Here is a 19,313-nt window from a genome sequence, read left to right on the forward strand (position 1 = left end):
TTGCCACCCACAGGCAGATAAATCCAAGAACCTTAGTATTGGCAACACCTTTAGACCACCAGTCCTGCTTCTAGCCCAGCTCCTACAATGACCATACTGGGAGGGCATCAGTGGAGATATAAGGAGGGCAAGGCAGACAAGCCAACTTAGCTGAAGTAGCGACAAACCTGGTCCCCTGAAAGGAGACAGGATATTCCAGACAGGTCAAACAACCACCACCAGCACCTAGACCACCATCTTTCCTTGGACCTTGATAGAGATGGCCCAGAACATGAACCCCAAACCCTTGAGAATAGCAGTGCTTTAAGCCCAGCTCCCTTTGCCATCTTCCTGGGATGTGATATAACCCCTGGGGAGATGCAGCCCTCCAACCACCCCTACCAGACCCAGAAAAGAAAGTTATTGACATCAAAGTCCTTGACACTGTCAAATGGTTTAATATCAGAAGCTGATATTATTTTATCAGTGGAAATGACTTTAAAGAAGAGGCATTGCCATCTGCTTTGTTGCACCTGAAGGACTGTGGGATTTTTCCATCTGCCTGGCAGCTGAAGCTTTCCATCCATGTTATCTTCCATATTAGAATATGAACACCTTGAGAGTAAGGACTGTCTTGATTTTCTGTTTGTCTCTTCAGTGCTTAAAGTGCTTAGTGTTTCTCACAGAGTAAGCACTTAAAAAATGTTTTATTCATTCTGTTCTAGTTGGGCAGATCTCACTGTTCCTATGAATATCCTGTATTCATTCTCCCTTCTGAGTTGTCATTCATATTCCTTGTTTGGGATAACTACTTTCTCCCCTTAATCTCTATAAATCTTCACTAACCTCCAAGGCCTGCCTCCTTCAAGAACTGCTCCCAGGCCTCAATAGCCTTCACTGGTGCCCCTCTCCTATAGCACTTATGAACCTATTCTACTGGCTTATTCCTTCCAAGTTATATTCTCTAGATGTTGCACATGTATGAATCTGATTTTTCAAACTAGACTGAGCTTAAGGGCAGGACTTAACCACATTTGCATTTCCCCGGAATCCTCCTAAGCTCAGGGCTGATGGATCTCATCCCCATCAGTGCTGATCACAGCCCATCCCTACCTTCTCACTCTGTGTAAAAAAGATAAGTTTTAAGATTACTGATTTTCAGCTGGAAGAGACTGCAGAGGGCACCATGTCTAGCCCCTCCATTTTATAGATGAGGACCCTAAAGCCCAGTGAAGTAGAGTCCCTTGCCCACCTTTGTCTTTTCCCTGCCACAAGTCTCTGAGATGATGTACCCAGTGCAATGAAGTTCTGTCTCTGGGCCTCTTACTATTTCTTGGGGACTAGTACAGTACACACAGGTCTCACTCTCAGCACAAGCTTGACTCTCACCTTTTCTGAACATTTTCTTGATATCTTTTATGCCACTTCTGTTGTATTTTTTGATAATATGCTGAAAACCACTTATATTCACCGTGCATCTCTCCATTGTCTTTAGATCACTTGATAGTTTTATTATTTGGAGGTGATGGTGTTAGGAAGCCATATAGTATCACTGGGAAAATGTTTAAAAAAAAAAAAGGTTTTGTGCATCAAGGAGCTCTTTGGGATAATTGAAAGGACTGAATAATGTTTCTGATTCTGAAAAAAAAAATTAAAAAAGCTCCTAGATGTTCCCTATAGTAAGTTCCCAATCAGCATGGTAGTGCATTGTATTAGAAGGACTCTTACTGGATGAGCTAGATATATTCGAGAATTCTTTATTAAAATGCTTTGTTTGAAAGCTGACCATATGATTTTTTAAGCTGGTAAATGTTTTCAAATGTAGTGTGGGAGTTCCTTCCCTGCCCACAGCCCAGATCCCATTTAGGACCTGAAGGATCTAACAGGAGCAAACACCATGGGGAACCTTTTTCTTCCAACCTTCCTGCAAGGTTTCTCTTTTACCACTTCCCCTACTTGCTGGACAATGCCAGAGGGATCTGCAAGGGAGAGCGGTAGGCCATGGTAAAGTCTGAAAACAATTACCAGCTTACAAAATCATCCTGTCCAACTGGATGCTATAATCTATATGATATGTATTCTACATCCCCTTGGTTTTCCTTATATTGATTACTAGGTAACACAATAGGTGCTCAGGATATATTGACTGACAGCAGCATTAGACTTCAGGTTTAAGAGGTTATTAAATTTGGTGTCATATAATAGTTAGAGAGTATTAGTAAAGACCCTCTTTAAATACTATATGAGGAAAAAGCACCAATGGCTCCCTATTGCCTATGCAGACTACCCTGTTTGACATTTAAGCACTTCACAATCTGGCTGCAAGCAGCCTACTTTTCCAGGTTTATTACTTATTACTTGGCTTCCTGTACCCTGGCTATTTGCTGTTTCTTGCATACTTTTCATTTTCTATTGCCATTTCACAGGCTGGCTCTCTGACTGTCCTTCCTTCCCCCTTGCACTTTTTAGAATAGAAGGTTGAGCCTTAAACCTCCTACTAAAATCATTCCTAATATCCCCAACTGCTAATGTTCCTCACACAATTAGTTTGTATTTTCTTCACATTATATATATATATCTTGTATTTATTATATATGTACACATGTTTCCAAGCCAATCCAATAAATATTTATTAAACACCACACACCAGGCACTGTGCTAATCACTGGAGATAAAATTTTCGAGAAGATAGTCCCTGTGGATATTGGAAGTCTTGGGTTTAGCTGTGACCTCAGACACGTCCTAGCTGTGTGACCCTGGGCAAGTCACTTAACTCAAATTGCCTACCGCTTCTGTATTGGAACCAATGCTTAATATAAATTCTAAGACAGAAGGTAAGGGTTTAAGGAAAAAAGATACAGTCCCTGGCCTCAATGAGCTGACAATCTAGAGAGAAAAAATAGCACAGTTTTTTCTTTTATGATAGAAGGTGTTTGGAAGAATTGATATTCTATCCTTCAAAATAAGGGGGGCAGCTGGGAAAGTTGGAAAACAGTAAAAATAACAAAATGAGCAAGGAGGAGGAAGATGGAGGTAGAGACAATCAAAATTTGAACTTGCAGCTTGAAGGTGAGTTTAGAAGTGATGATCTTTTCCTGGGAGGGACATCTTGTTCCATTGAATTGAAGCCAGGCAAGGCAGCAGATAAAAGTGGAGAAATTCTCCCACTTCTAGGAGAATGCAAATACCTTAAAGTCAGGGACCATATTATTTCTGTCTTTGCATCCCCAGCATCTAGCATGGTGCCTAGCACATTGTAGTGAATACTCACTGATTGTTCAGTATTCACATAGTCAAGTATGTGAAATTGACCTGTCAGCACCCTAGGGAGTCTATGGGAGCCATCCATGAGAGGCACCAACTGTCTTTGGAGTGTGTGCTGAGTCTACCAGCAGGAGGCTCCATGTTCTGTTGCACCTATCTTAGTGTTTATATGGCCCCTTTCTGTGTTTGTATTTGTGTCATTGTGTTGTGTGCAGGTGGCATCAAAGCCTAGGAATTCTGTTAAACCAGTGCTAGTTTGGGGAACCTCAGCATATGAACTCTTAACTCTGGTGACTTTCTCTTTTTTTTTTTCCAGATCTTCCTATTGGTTGGGGAATGAAACCCTGAGAGTACCGGTGGCTCTCTTCGCCTTGAACAGGAAACGACTGTGTGATCGGTTGAGGAAGAACCCAGCTGTGCAAAAATCTTCTTTGGTCCTTCTGCAGGGAGGGGAGGACACAAATAGATACTGCACAGACACTGGAGTTCTTTTCCGGCAGGTGAAGTTCAATTTGTCCCTTTTATTTTGTCTTAGTTTCCTGGTTCATAGGTTTAGTCTGTTGGTTTCAAAGGTCATTTATCCTAGCCCTTACTGGTCTTCTGCCTTGGAACCAATAACTTAGTATTGATTGTAAGACAGAAGGTAAGGATTTTTTAAAAAGTTACATATGTCAAAACCAGAATGCCCCATGCCACACTCCCATAAACCACCTACCAAGTGTGTGTTTCTGGAATCCAGCTGATTCTGAGCACATTTATGTTACTTTTGAATTTATGGGGAGTCTCCCAAATGGGGAGAGCTCAGCACATACTTCAAATGAAAAATCTGGCTCTCTTGGGGGAATAGATAATATAAATTGGGAGATTTGAAACTGATGGAGTATCCATACCACAGTAGTCATGTGTTATATGGAAGAGAGATAACAATTGTTCTGTTTGACTCTAAATGGCAAAATAAAGAAAATTTAGTGGAAATTGCAAAGAGACAAATTCAGTTTTGATGTTAGAGGAAAGAGTTCTAAGCTTTCCCAGAGAACAGGCTACCTTGGAAGCTACTGTGTTCTCCCTTACTAGAGGGCTTCGAGGAAATGCTTGATGATCCATTTAGGAGTAGATTTTATAGGGAACTCTTGTTCAGGTAAGGGTTGGTTTCAGTGACTTTGGAGGACCCTTCCAACATGATTGTGTAATACATGCTCAGATTTAAACTCATATTCTGGGACTAAGATGCCAACCTATTTAAGTCAGAGACATCTTGACCTGGGAGGGACTTTGCTATGATTCATTCCATTGCTTTCCCTTTAGGAAAGGGAAAGCAATGGAATGAATCATAAAGCATAAAGAATTAAAGCAGCTCAGTCAGGTGACTTAACATTAATACCTTCAATGCCTTCTCTAATATTCACATATCTGATGGGTTTGACTTAGGTAGTCCAATCTACTCCTAAGGCTCATCAGACATTGAGAAAAGCCTTTCTGGCCTTGATCTTCCTCCTCTTTGAAATGATGGTACTGAGCTTGATAGCCTCTAAGGACCTACCTAGCTCTTCAATTCCACCTAAGACAGCAGTATTTAAATCCTGGTTTTCTTACCTTTGGAATGCATCCTTTTTGCTGTTAGAATTGCTTGGCTTGCCCCATTGCTGCAGCTCAGTAAATGTTAGATAATACTACTAAAAGAAGGTCTTTGGAGAACTAATTGCCAAGCATTTTTGGAATAAAAAATACTTTGGTTTATGGAAGTCTTTTCTGGGCTGTCATTCATCCATTTGAATGACTATAAGTTTGGGCATTCCATTAAATGCTTTTTATGAGAAGATTATTGTCTTTCATACAAATTTTTCCTTCTTTCCAATTTTTATTTGAGTCTTCTTTTCAGCTGCACATATACTTACTGAAGATATGCAGAAATTATCATAAATCAGAACCTCTCCCATTTAATACTTTTAAAAAGTTTATTCCCCCAACATTGATGACCAAAAGCTTTCAGAGCTCCTGTTGCTAGTGATTTTGGTGGAGATTGGAGAGGGATATTAAAGTCTTAAGTAGAAAAATTGCCTGTTTTATGAGCATACTCTCATGTATGCAAATCAACAAAGGGTTACTGATGCCCAGTGGAAGAACCTAAGATGAGCTGTTCTTTGAAAGAGACATTGAGGAATAAGACACATTCCTTGGTCTGGTGGTCTAGTTTAGCTCTGCAAGTCTATTTAGTGCCTGCTTTGTGAAAACAATTATACTAGGTGGTGCAGTGGATAGAGCCCTGAGGCTAGAGTCAGGAAGATCTGAACTCAAATCCTGGCTCAGTTGACTAGTTGTGTAATTCTGGGCAAGTCACTTAACCTCTCTTTGCTTAATTTCCTTATATGCAAAATGGGGGCAATAATAGCACTGAGGTAGGTTGCCACGAAGAGAAAATGAGATTATATTTGTAAAATGCTTTATAAAACTTAAAGCACTATTTAAGTGCTAGCTATCATTATTTTTGTTATGAATGAGATAACAAAATTAAGTACAAAATAATCACTTTTTCTTAAGATTAGTCTGAAAATGTTTTTTATTGACATCTTTTGTTTTTATTATCATATTCATTAAAAAAATATTCTTCCCCTTCCCCCTACCCAGGGAACCAGCCTTCACAGTAAAAAAGAAAAATAAATAAGTGTGGAAAAACTAACCAGCCCATCAGCTGGAGTCTGTTTCACTGCTATTGTGACCCTAGTCTCTGTAAAGAGGAAAGGGGCAGCATTTTTTCATCTCCTCTTGGTTCTTATAATTACATAGCATTGGTTTGATTTTTTATTCTTTCCATTTGTATTGTTATCATCATGCATTTTGAATATTGTTTTCTTGGCTCTGCTTCTTTTATGCCAGCTCATATGAGAGATCATTGAGCCCCCTATTTTCAGATGAAGAAAATCAGGATTAGAGAGGTCAAGTCACTCAGTATCACATGGCTGGTTAGTTAGTGGCAAGCCAGGGTGAGAAATCTGGGATTATCTAGAGATGGAAAAGTGCTTGCAAACTTTTTTCATTTTCTTGCTTAATTTTTGTTGTTGTTTAAGGTTCTTTCCCCAGAAGGATTAATGTAGGAAGATGTTTTACATGACCACACATGTAAAATCTATATCAGATTGCTTACTATTTCAGTGAGGAGCAGAGAGGGAGGGAGAGAGAGAGAATTTGTAGCTCAAAATTCTTTTGAAAATATTGGAAACTATTTTTACATGTAATTAGAGAAAAATAAAAGAAAATTTAAAAATGAAAGTGCTTTGCAGACCATAAGGGTGATTATTTAAATATCAGCTGTTACTTTTTTTTTTCTTCCAGGCCCTAGAAACACAAAAGAAATACAGCGACTATTCAAAATATCAGTATAGATGCTAGAAGGCATGATTGATTGTCAAATGTATAGTATAGACTGGATTTCTAAAGGGAAAAGTCATCACGTATGGCTTCATTAGTCAGGGAAGACTTCATGGAGAAGGAATATGAAGTTGTCTTTGAAGGATGGATAGGCTTTGGAGAAAGAGGGTTTGAAGAATGGGCAACATGGGAGCCATGGTCTCTGGTTCTAATTCCTACTTTGTTCCTTAAAAATTTCTGCAAGGGACTTGCTCTCTCTGGGCTGCAGTCAGAACATGAGCTTGTTTCAAACAGTGATCATTTAATTGTGTGCTGGTGTCTCTGGAGCCTGACTCAGTGCCTGGCACAAAGAAGGGATGTAATATTTTTTGACCAGTTGATTTTTAAAAATTAATTTATTTAGAATATTTTTCCATGGTTGCATGACTCATGTTCTCTCTTCCCCTCCTTCCTCCCTCCCAGTGCTGACAAGCAATTCCACTAGGTTATATACATATCATTGTTAAAAACCTATTTCCATATTATTAATATTTGCAATAGAGTGATCATTTAAAATCAAAATCCTCAGTCATATACCCATTGAACCATGTGATCAGTCATATGTTTTTCTTCTGTATTTCTATTCTCACAGTTCTTTCTCTGGATGTGGATAGTGTTTTTTCTCACAAGTTCCTCAGGATTGTCCTGGATCATTACATTGATACTTGTAGAAAAGTCTATTATATTTGATTGTGCCATAGTATATCAGTCCCTGGGTACAATGTTCTCCTGGTTCTGCTCCTTTTCCTCTGCATCAGTTGCTGGAGGCCTTTCCAGTTCACATGGAATTCCTCCAGGTCATCATCCCTTTCAGCACAATAATAGTCCATCACCATCAAATACCACAGTTTGTTCAGGCATTCCCCAATTGATGGATACCCCCACCCATTTTCCAATTTTTTTGCCACTCCAAATAGCGTGACTATAAATATTTTTGTACAGGTATTTTTCCTTATTATCTCTTGACCAATTGATTTTTTTAAAAAATATTTTTTGTTTGCCACTTTAAGATACCCAATAAACTCCCTCTTTCCCTCTCCTTCCCTTGTTAGAGAAGACATTGATAAAAAGATGATGTTTTACTATGTCTTCCTTATTTCTATTTATTGGTTCTTTCTCTGGAGGTAGACATATATATCATTCTTCAAACTTGACCATCTGATTTTAAAATTAGAAGGTCCAACTTTCTGGTTTCTGAAGTCCCTTCTAGTTCTTAAAAGTTTGTTATTTGTTGAATATGTTTCACATAACATCATGCCAGTACTTGTTGCCGTGTGCTTCTGCAATGAATTGTGCTGGATCATTGGGTAATTAACATTCTGTCCTCTTTCCCCACCCCAGGAATCCTTCTTTCACTGGGCTTTTGGTGTCACTGAACCTGGCTGCTTTGGAACCATTGATGTAGACTCTGGGAAATCTACTCTTTTTGTTCCCAAGCTTCCTGAAAGTCATGCCACCTGGATGGGAAAGTAAGATTCTTTAACATATAAATATCTTTGTGTCAGTGAAGGATCATGGAGGAACAGAAGAGCAAGGTGGCCTTGGGTGAAGGAGTTTGCTTTCTCTTTGTTTCATGATTGTGTCCTTGTACACAACATGGGAATCATTCACTTGTGGGGCTTAAAAAATATTGTTATTGGTATCTTTTGTTTTTACCTTGTTTTCAATTCTAAATATATCCCTTCTCCTACTTAACAATACATCTCCTTTTAACAAAGATTAAAAAAGGGGAAAAAATCAACAAAATTAACCATTACATCAGCTATATTTTATATTATATATAGTCTATATATATATATATATATATATATATATATATATATATACACCCATCATCTACCACATCTGCATCAAAGGGAGGGAACTACATTTTCTTAATTCTTTTTTAGGACCAAGATTAGTTGTTATAATCACACTGTTCAGTTTTGTTTTATTTATTCTTTCAGTTTACATTGTTGTTGTCATTATGAATATCGTTTTCTTGGGCATCAATAATTTGTGGAACTTGCCTTTTTTGAATGCCCTTTTATATCAGTATAGTAAATGAATGAAAAAATATAGTAAGCATATAGTAAGCAGTGCTGTGTTTCTGGGGATATAAATATAAAAGCAAAAACAGTCTTTACTTAAGTCTTACATCCTAATAGGGGAAGGACATGCATATTGGGCCAAGGAAGAATGTTTTGGTTTGGGAAGTCCCAGGAATGATGAATGGAGCCATTGGCAGTTGATTGACATGGCCTTTTCCATAGTAATGGCAATACAACTTCCAGATTTATAAAACCAGTGGGGTGGCAGATGGATGGCAAGAGTTGCTAGGGTGAATTATGAAGCATGCCTGGGTCTGAGGGCCAAAGAAGTTACCAGTGATTTCTTTTTTTTTTAAACCCTTACCTTCCATCTTAGAGGCAATACTGTATATTGGTTCCAAGGCAGAAGAGTGGCAAGGGCTAGGCAATGGGGGTCAAGTGACTTGCCCAGGGTCACACAGCTGGGAAGTGTCTCCGGCCAGATTTGAACCTAGGACCTCCCATCTCTAGGCCTGACTCTTAATACACTGAGCTACCCAGCTGTCCCCACCATTGACTTCTTGAAAATTATACCAGTGCCTAAGCCAGGATTCAAATCTATGTCCTTTGAATCCAGATTGGAGATTCTATCCACTGGACTGTGCTACCTACTTTACAGGGCTTCTATGAAGATTATATAATGTAATGTTTGTAAAGTACTCTATAACCATAAAGTACTGTATAAATGAGTTGTATGAGTTGTTGCTGTTAAGATAGGCCAAATCCTATAACCTCAGGCTTACCTTCCTCCTTTTCAAGAATTCCATCTTAGCTGAGAGCTGATATTTCATGTGGAGAATGGGGGCTTGTGTCAGAGAGGGCCCATCTGTCTCCATGAGTAATACTGGTCATTGGACTATCATTTAGTGTTGGTTTTAGTGGATTTATTTCAGGATGAAATGATGGTAACTGGGAAGAAAGGGAATGTGCTAATCAGGCTTAGGGGTTTCTTATGTTTCAAAAGTTGTCATATTGCTCTATGTGCTCAGCCCTGTGTGTTGTGCTCAGGGTCATAGTATGAGAGCTGAGGATTCAAGTACTGGCCTGTATGGGCCCTGATTCTCATCTGAGAAAAGGGGTCCTTCATTATAAAATTTAAAAAATTCCCAAGACTTGCTCCATAGGGTGAGAGGAAAGAGAAGGCAGAGACCCTCAGAAGGCAGCCTTGAGTTTAGTGGGGTGTCCTAACCTGGGCTGCCTTCTGTCTTCTGCTCAGTCTTTGGCTTCTTCTTTCCCTTCACCCCCAGTTATCCAGCCTTGGATTAGTTAGCTATCTTTTGTTCATATTTTACACTTTGGATGTTACCCCTTTTGGGGGCAAAGAGGAAATGGGAAAACCTGAGCAAGCCTATCAGTAGAGCAAAAGGTTGCTGTACAAGGAAGCTGCTGCTGTTGCATAAAGTGACAATCTTACTTATTCTGACTGCCCTGTCTTCCATTAGCATCAGTCACTGGGGAAGCCATCCAAGAAAGAAATCTGTATTAAATCATTAGAGACCTGAGTTCTAGTCTTTGTTCTGTTACTATCTAGCCATAGGACTGTGGCCACTTAACCTCTGCATTCATTAGACAGACATTCATTAAGCATGCAGCTTGTAGCTAGATTTCCCATGGCTGGCCTCCTGACAACTATGGTTAAGAGAACAGAAGGCTAAGGTCAGCCCCATGGGCCACTGAGCACAGGAATCTATTACCTGACATGCATTCCTGGTCAGTGCAGGAGATGTCATATTCTTGCCTTTTGTCACCTCAAAGATGAGGGACTTAACCATCAGATATCCCAGTTTTCCTTAGTAACTCGTCATGGACCTATCTTCCATGAATTCATCTAAACCTTTTAAATTGTATTTATATTTTCAATCTATAACATTTGAGGAGGTAATGAATTCAAAGATTAAGCATGAAAAAGGACTTGGCATCAGACAAATGCTATGTTCAAATCCTGCATTTCAAACGTACTGGTTACATGATTCTGGGCAACTCTTAGAACCTCAGTTTTTCATCTATAAAATGGTAATTATAATCTGTTTTGTACTTACCTTACTGGGTTGTTGTACTTACTATATACCAGGCTGGGAATACAAAGGAAAAAATGTAAAGTAAAAAAAAAAGCTGCCTTGGAGCAGTTATGATCAATTGAGGAGAGACATGTTCACAAATAGGAATGTACAAATTATATATAGAATAGTTTTAGAATAATTTGGGGGGAAATACAACTGGAGAAATCAGTGAAGATATGCAGACTTGTAGGAGGTAGCATTTTAGCTGCCCTTGAAGGAAGCTAGGAATTGTGTGATGCAGCATTAGGAATGAGTGCCACTGCAGAAGCTCTGAGCTGACGGAAGTGTTGTAAGTAAGCAGTATAGTACAGTGGAAAAAATTGACTCTGGAGGCAGAAGACCTGGGCTCAGATCCATTTCTAGCACTTACCACCTGTGTGACCTTGGGCAAGTCTTTTCCCCTGATGGGGCCTCCCTTTCCTCATAGACAGCAGAAGTGGGGTTGGACCAGGTGTCCTGTGAGGGCCTTTCCAGGTTCAGATCTAAATTCTTGAGACCAATCTGGCTGGGCCATGGCAGAGTAATGGGTAAATAAAGCTTGAAAAACAAGTGGTGAAGCTCTTTGAATGCCAAAGTAGTTTATATCTGATCCTGGAGGTAATGGGAAGCCACTCAAGTTTCTTGAGAAGCAGGATGAAATGGGCAGACCCACATTTTAGGAAAACTACTTTGGCAGTTGTGTGGAACATGGTGCGAAAAGACCATCAGCTGTGGCAATTAAGAGATCATTGGAAACTTTCGAGAGAGGAGTTTCTGTTGAATAACAAAATCAAAAGTTAGATTGCAGAAGGTTGAAGAGAGTGAGATGAAAATGCTGATCATTCCTTTCTGCTTTATACTCTCTTCTCTCTAGGTTTCCATGACACTGCTCTTTCCTCTTACCTGTCATATCCATCCTTCACAAATTTCATCCCTGAATTCTCATCCAGGTCATTCCTACTAGCCATAGGTGTCCCATGGGGTTATGTCCAAAGCCCCCTTCTCTTCTCCTTCACTTGATGATCTTATCAGCTCCTCTGAATTTAATTACCATCTGTAGGTAATTGGCCTATATAGTAGGTATTCTTCGATCTGTCTATCCTGCCCTAACTTCTCTACTGACCTTCAGTTTCACAGCTCCATCTGCTCTTCAGCTATCTCAAATTTGATATTCAGTTGACATCTTAAATACAGCTTGTCCAAAATTGAACGAATTATCTTTCCCTTAGCCCTTCCTCTCTCCTACTTTTCCTATTACTGTAGAGGACAACACCATCACCTCAGTCTCCAGGCTGGAAACCTAGGCATCATTCTCAACTCCTCACTCACTCACTTCCCCTTATCCTATCTGTTGCCAAGGCATTTGTAACATCTCTTAAATATGCTTAATTCTTCCTTCTGATGTGGTTGCCACCCTCAATACAGGCCCTTAGCAACTAATGCTTGTACTATTGAAATAACCTTCTGGTGGATCTGCCTGCCTTAAGTCTCTCTCCACTCTATTCCATCCTCATTCAGTCTTCAAAGTGATTTCCCTAAAGTTAAAGGCCCAACTGTGTTACTTGCCTACTCAGTAAACTTCCAGTGGCTCCCTGTCACCTCCAGGCTCAAATACAGATCCTTTGGCATTCCAAACCTTTCATAGCCTGCCCTTATTGAGTACCTCCCCTCACCCCCACCTTCACCACACACATATTTCCAGTTTTTTTACACCTTACTCCCCATCACATCTTCTTCTCCTCCAGGACAAGGAGCAAGGTTTTTAGGTCAGTGTTGAGAACTGGCTGGCTAAAGTGACTAAATTGACTTGTTCCTTGACTAAAGAGTCAAATTTGGGAAGAAAGTGAAGCAACCAGAGCCCTGAGGAATGAAGGAATTAAAATTCACTGTGAGGCCAGATAATATTTGTTTAAAGAGATTAGGCATAGAGAGATATGGATTGATAGGAAGTTATGAGCTGATAAAGGAATTTTAGAGTTCATCTTGGAAAAGTAGTTTTCTGTAGATGGTAACAAGATTAAGAATGTCACCATACCTGTCTATATTTCCTAGCCTCTAGCCAAAGAGGTGACACAGACTCACAGAAGAAAGCAGACCCACCAAAACTCTATAGGTACAGAAATTATTTAGATTTTCTATTACATTCATTCATTCTCATCCAAGAAAGATGCTTGGTAGACTGGTCAAAGAATCAAAGATGTTCCATGGAAACTATGTAGTAGATCCCAAGGGAGATCTGTGGGTTCAGATGACTCAGTTAAGATGTTTGTTAATGAAAGGCAGCTATTATTAATTTTGTTCTCTCAGACTTTAAAGGGAACCCCTGTTCCAACTGTCATCCCTTAACTTTCCAGGTTGTGGTAAATAAGTTCATGCTTTCAATGCCTGTCCCTTGTGATTTTGTGGACTTTAATTTTATTTCCCTTTGCCTTTATCTTTCCATACCAGTTGACTGTATTCTTGGATGGCTTCCCTCCCTCAGCCTGATTCCATCTCTGTGATCACCATAGCTGTTCTCCTTGTGCCTTTTTCCAGTTTCTTGTGTCCTCTCTAAAGGGGAGTGTCCCATATGATGGACAGATAAATATAAGAGTGTGTTAACCATTTGTTGGGCAGGGCTGATGGTGGGTCATGGCTTTTCTTCCTATCTCCTTCCTCCTGATACCTAGTCAGTGGGAGCAAAGGATGAAAATCTCACTGTTATGTAGTCAAAGCTACATGTCCCCTCAGAAGGGGGCCTTGGATGATGATGATGATGATGATGATAATGATGATGATGATGATAGCTGGCATTTATACAGAGCTTTAAGACATATAAGAGCTTTTTACCAAACATTTTATAAATATGATCTCATCATTGCCTGACTTACATGAATTGTGCTTTTCTGTGAGGGCTGGCTCTCTGTGCTTCCTCATAGCATTAGTACTACTTGTACCTGGTCTCAGCTCAGTTATTTACTAGCTCTTTGACTTTGAAGAAGTTTCCTAACCTGTCTGAGCCTTAGTTTCCTCTTCTTTAATATGAAGAGGTTTAGACTAGGCCTTTATGAACCCCTCTAGCACTAACACTGTTTAGTCTATGAAATCAGGACCCTATCTCAGGTATTTATAGACCTAAAGACCTTAGAAAACTTAATAGGATCATATATATATATATTAAGAGCTGGAAGGGACCTTAGAGATTATTTAATTCAAGGCCCTCATTTTATAGATGAGGAAACAGAGATCCTGAGGTTAAGTGGTTTGTCCAGAGTCACAGAGGTCAGGCAGGATTTGAATCCAACTTCTCTGACTCTTCTTAGATTTGGTATACTTTGTTATCCCAGATTCCTTTCTTCCCCATGACCACAAGTCTCCTTTGAATGCCCTGGAGACCATCCTTCAAAAGTTTGGGAGACTCAGTTTAATAACCCCCCCCCCCACTTTTTGAGGTTCCTCCATTCAGTTCTGAGCTTCCCTTATGTAGGCACAGATCTTCAGAGCCTGAATGGACTGTTTGCCTGCAACAGATACCAATACAGATTTGCAGGTGAGATGATTACATTTAAAAAACAGGCTCCCTTATAGTCATTTTTGTTCAGTTGTTTTCAGTTGTGTCTGACTTTTCATGCCTCTTTTTGGGGTTTCCTGGGCAACGATACTGGAGTGTTTTGCCATTTCCTTCTTAAGCTCATTTTACAGATGAGAAACCTGAGTCAGACAGGGTTAAACAGTTTGTACAGGGTTACACTTCTAGGAAGTGTCTGAGGCCAGATTTGAACTCAGAAAGATGAGTCTTCCTGACCTAGCTACCCTCTTGTATCTATAGATAGTATTAAACAAGATCAGAAAGTGAGTGGTGAGTCCTAAGGAAGGAGCAGAGAAATAGTGGTGACAAATTATTTGGATTACTGCTCTTAACAGGGAGGTTTTACAAGCCCATTTCAGGTCACAAAGTGAGTAAATACTTTGGGTAGCATCCAGATGTGACCACACAAAATAAAACATTCCCAGAGACCTATTCAGGAGGACAAGTAAACCATTGAGCTGATCCTTATGGGTTGAATCCTGCCTCCTCCATGGTTACCTGATTGAAATGCTGGTTAACTCAGGGAACTTCAGGGCTCCCTGAATCTTACTCCAAAGTGTCACCTTCCTAGGGACTGTGATGACAACCTTCTATCCCCAGAATATCATTTCTTGGGCCTGGCACAGCTGATGGTGTTAGGGGCAGGATAACAAAGGACACCGTAAAGCAAATTACAATTTCTTAGTTCTCTGCTGGTGCTAATTTCAACTTCAAATTGAGTCTTTAAGGAAGGGTTTATGCAGTATCCCCTGCCAACCAGCTTGTGAGGCAAAACTGTTACTGACTTACAAATCAGCTGTTCTCCATCCCTGTGACAAGCAGAGAAGGCATATGATGGGAGAGAAAACAGATCTAGAACAAAGGGACTCCCTCCTTCCCAAAGGCATCTGGAGGAGAGAAGAGGAGAGGCCTGGAAAGCATTGTGTGTGCCCAGTAAGATCATGCTTTTCTAATCGGCTCAGCAGTGAGAGATAATTATCATAAATCAAAGGGGCCCACTCTGTGCCAGCTATCTTGTAATTTAAAACAACCCAGTAACTCACTAACCAAATTGATAATGAGTGCCTCATAGCATTAGGCGGCGAAAGCAGCAATTTATACATTAGCCTGGAATAATCATACTCTCTGCAAAAATGACACGCAAGAAGGTGGACAGCATTTAGTGGGATTTTCTGCACACATCAGATGTCCATGGTTAAACACTGGCTTCAGCTTCAGCCCATCTGAGCCACCTGGGGTGTGGGGGGGACCTGTGGCGAGGGCAGCATCAGCAGGAAGCTTCAGTATAATTGTGGGGCGGCTATTTTAACTGACAGTGAGGGGGCTGGATTGGGACAGACAGCAGCCAGAGAGCTGACCAGCTTTAGTGTGAGGATAATGGTTGCATCTGAACAGCACTTTCTGTCTTCCAAAGCATTGTGTCTTCTGAGTTTCACAACATCCACGTGAAGTGCTATCATCCAAGGTGTTGTCATCATCTACATTGTACAAAAAGTAGGCTTTAGGGGATATTTCTTTTAGGTGCCAGAGCATACAGCTTGGTGCCCCTGTCCATGTGGTTCCCTATGGAACTTCTATTTCTTTTTAAAAAAATGCCATTTAATCAATATTTTCACAATTATATGTGATATTTGTGGAAGTGTCCTTCCCCCTACTAAACTGTGAGCTTTCAGAGGATAGGGACCACAGCTTATTCATCATTGTATATCCCATAGGGCTTTTCACACACTATTCTCAGAACTTTGAATATGTTCGTTGCCTAGTCTAGGGCAGATTTTTGCTGAGTCTTCTATTGTGGCTACTATAGTCCCTTTGAAGAGAGAATCCAGAAAATATTGGGCACTTGTCAGGAAGGAGAAATTTCAGGGAGACTTAGAGAGGAGAAAACTGACTTCTCAGGGAGAGAGAAACTAGAGGAGAATAAGTTTCCACTTGCACTTTCCTTGCTTGACCTCAATAGGCTGCAGAATTATTCACATGAATTCCTGTTTAATCTTTTCTTCCTGAAAAATGAAAAATCAGTTTTAACAAGTGCTTTATAGTATAGTAAAAAAACAAATAAACCTTTGCCTTCTGTCTTAGAATTGATACTAAGTATCAGTTCCAAGGCAGAAGAGTGGAAAGGGTTAAGCAATTGGGATTAAGTGACTTGCCCAGGGTCACATATCTAGGAAGTGTCTGAGGCCACATTTGAATCCAGACCTAGATCTGTATCCATTGAGCCACTCAACTGTCCTTCCCTATAGTCTTTTCACGACTCTCCAATGCCTTGTGTTAATCATCTGTATGGATGAGGTTTTTTAATATGCTTTTTTCAAGGAAGGAAAGCAAGTGTGGAGTTGAGCAACAAATTAAATACACAGCTTTCTAGAATAACCACCCCTTCTGCCCCATTTTGTTTTGGAGACGAGCCCAGGATGGAAATGTTGGGAGAAAGGGTTTTGAGGAGGTCTGGGGGGAGATTCTAGGGTGTAAAGCTTGAAGGGGGAATAGTATACATTGAATTCAAACAACCTACCCTTCCCTAGCATATTTGAATCTACAGGAACTCAGAGAAGGGAAAAGGTTTCTTTAGGCTCTCATTCCTTCTTCTTGAGGTCCAAGAATTAAAAGCATGGTCCTTTAGAAGCAGTATCTTCTAGTTTGACAGTGCTTCTGCTACCCAGACTATCACTAGAGACTTGAAAGAGCCTCTTCAGAACTGAGCCACACTTTGGGCAAAAAGTATCAATCAATTAAGAGGCATTTATTAAGGGCTGATTTTCTGCTAGGTGCTGAGAATACATAGATACAAATGAAAGAGGCCTTGTCTTCAGGGAGTTTATATTCTGTCTTCAGGGAGTTTATATTATATGCCTTCAGGGAGTTTATATTCTATCAATAGCCTGTCAAAATCCCTACCATGGACTACTGTGACTATCAGCTGACAACAGCACATGCCCAAGAGTTTTTTGACTATTTACCTGGAAACAAAAAGGTGGTTTTTTTTTTCCTCCCTTGATAATGGCTTTTTAATGTCATTTCAAAATTTAGGTGATTAGAAAATAAGAATGGTATGGATTTAGCAAGTAAAAAATCTATCAGAAGAAAGGCATATGTTGACTGGTCTAGCTTAATGAATACAAGACCCTATCTATTTTCTAAAAGCAGCATGGAAGGTCAAGATTCTCTACTGCTACCTCAGCCCATCTGTAGCCAGTCTTGTACCTATTCTTGTTTATAGGTTTATTGAATCTGAACCTAGAAGAGATCTCATAGTCCATTTTACAGATTAAAGTATCAGAGTCTTTAAGTTACTGACACAAGATCACACAGGGAGTAAGAAAGATATCCAGCACTTGAGTCCATGTTCTTTGACTCAAAGTGAGTGCTCTTAAGTTACTCTGTGTTACCTCTTGTGATTCCCTTTCTCCAAACTCAGTTTTGTCCGATGTACCCACCCAGGCTAGAAAAAGCTCTTTGAACTTGAGTGACTTAGTCTCCAGTTCCATTTTGGTTTGTGAACTCAGTTCAGTCTTTTGTTTAGGAAATGAGTGGGGCCATTCCAGCTTTTGTGAGCAATTTTCCCATCTGGTTCCACAATGAGCATTTCTTTCAAGGACATAAAGCTGGCCCCTGGTAGAGGAGATCTCTGTGATTCCATGAGCTCCAGACCAAGAAGTGGCAGGAGAAAGATGCTTCCTCTGTGAGTTAGTGACTGAGGGGATTCTCTGTAAAGATTCTAACATTCCTTTTCATTTAAGAAGAATGTGACAAAACTGTATATTTATCTTTTGACCCATCAATGCCACTATTAGGTTTACTTTCTAAAATGATCAAGGGAAAAGGAAAAAAAAACTTATATGTTCTACAATATTTGTAGTAGCTCTCATTGTGGTGGCAAAGAACTGGAAATTGAGGGGATGTCCATCAACTGGAGAATGGCTAAACAAGTTGTGGCATATGATTGTGATAGAATACTGCTGTCCTTTAAGAAGTGATGATCAAGCTAATTTTGGAAAAACATGGAAAGATCTACATGAAATTCTGAAAAGTGAAATGAGCAGAACTAAGAGAATATTATATACAGGAACAGAAATATTGTTTGAAGAATGATTTGTATATGTCCACCTTCAGAAAAATAACTGATAAATAGAAACAAAGAAGACATTGTTTTTAGATACGTATATCTTTTTGTGAAATGACGCCATCTCTTGTGCTGGAAAGGAAGGAAAGGTGGGCACTACCTGGGAATTTTAATGGAACAAACCAATAAATAAGAGTGTGACAAACAAGACCCTTGAAGCCATTCCTGGGTTCCCATCACCTCCAGCACTATGTCTAGCTTAGTATTATTTCTGGCTTTCAAAGCCAAGGCTGTTGTCCACAACCAGTTGTGAGATTTAGTGGCTTCAGATGGAAACTGGGCTTTTCTAGGGAATCCTCATACCCTCCTCATGGCATGTGCCCTCATACTGATTCTTCATTTGTTGTTTTCTCATGTTACTTGTTTGTAGGTTCTCTGCACTGGAGTGTCAGATTTATCCCTAATGACTTTTATTTCTCCTTAATTCAAGATGGAGGGAGTGACTCTGCAGCTGTAATTCAAGTTGAATAGTCTTAGATCCTGAGGATTGTTGTCCAGGTTCTCTCTTCCTGTAAAATGCTGTAACATAAAGCAATAGAAATGCTCCCAGGCTGGGAGCCAAGTGTCCTGCTCTCTAGTTTAGCCCTCCTATTAATTTACTGTGATCTTGGTTAACCTTTCCAATCTTGATTTTCTTTTCTAAAGATAGGGATAAAAGGAATTGATACAGTAAACTCTGAGAAGAAACCTCCTTTATTAAGACAGGTTGACACACCTTTATAACTTATCAGCTCAGAGAGTCATCTGGGGCCATGGGAAGAGATATAACTTATTCAGGGTCACACTGCCAGGATCATGGGTGGAACTTGAACCCCAATTTTCCTGACTCAGAGGTAGGCTCTCTGTTCATTATGCCACATGGC

The 19,313-nt window shown here is 39.9% G+C and overlaps 1 protein-coding gene across 1 annotated transcript in view; it reads left to right on the forward strand.

Annotated features, from left to right (window-relative positions):
* PEPD (peptidase D) overlaps positions 1-19,313 on the forward strand; it is a 280,769-nt gene that overhangs the window by 14,876 nt on the left and 246,580 nt on the right. The window contains exons 2-3 of the mRNA XM_007474760.2: positions 3,560-3,743; positions 7,990-8,117. Coding sequence (XP_007474822.1) covers positions 3,560-3,743; positions 7,990-8,117 — 312 coding nt within the window. The remainder of the gene's footprint in view (positions 1-3,559; positions 3,744-7,989; positions 8,118-19,313) is intronic.

Source organism: Monodelphis domestica, chromosome 1, assembly GCF_027887165.1.
Source record: "Monodelphis domestica isolate mMonDom1 chromosome 1, mMonDom1.pri, whole genome shotgun sequence".
Lineage (NCBI taxonomy): Eukaryota > Metazoa > Chordata > Mammalia > Didelphimorphia > Didelphidae > Monodelphis > Monodelphis domestica.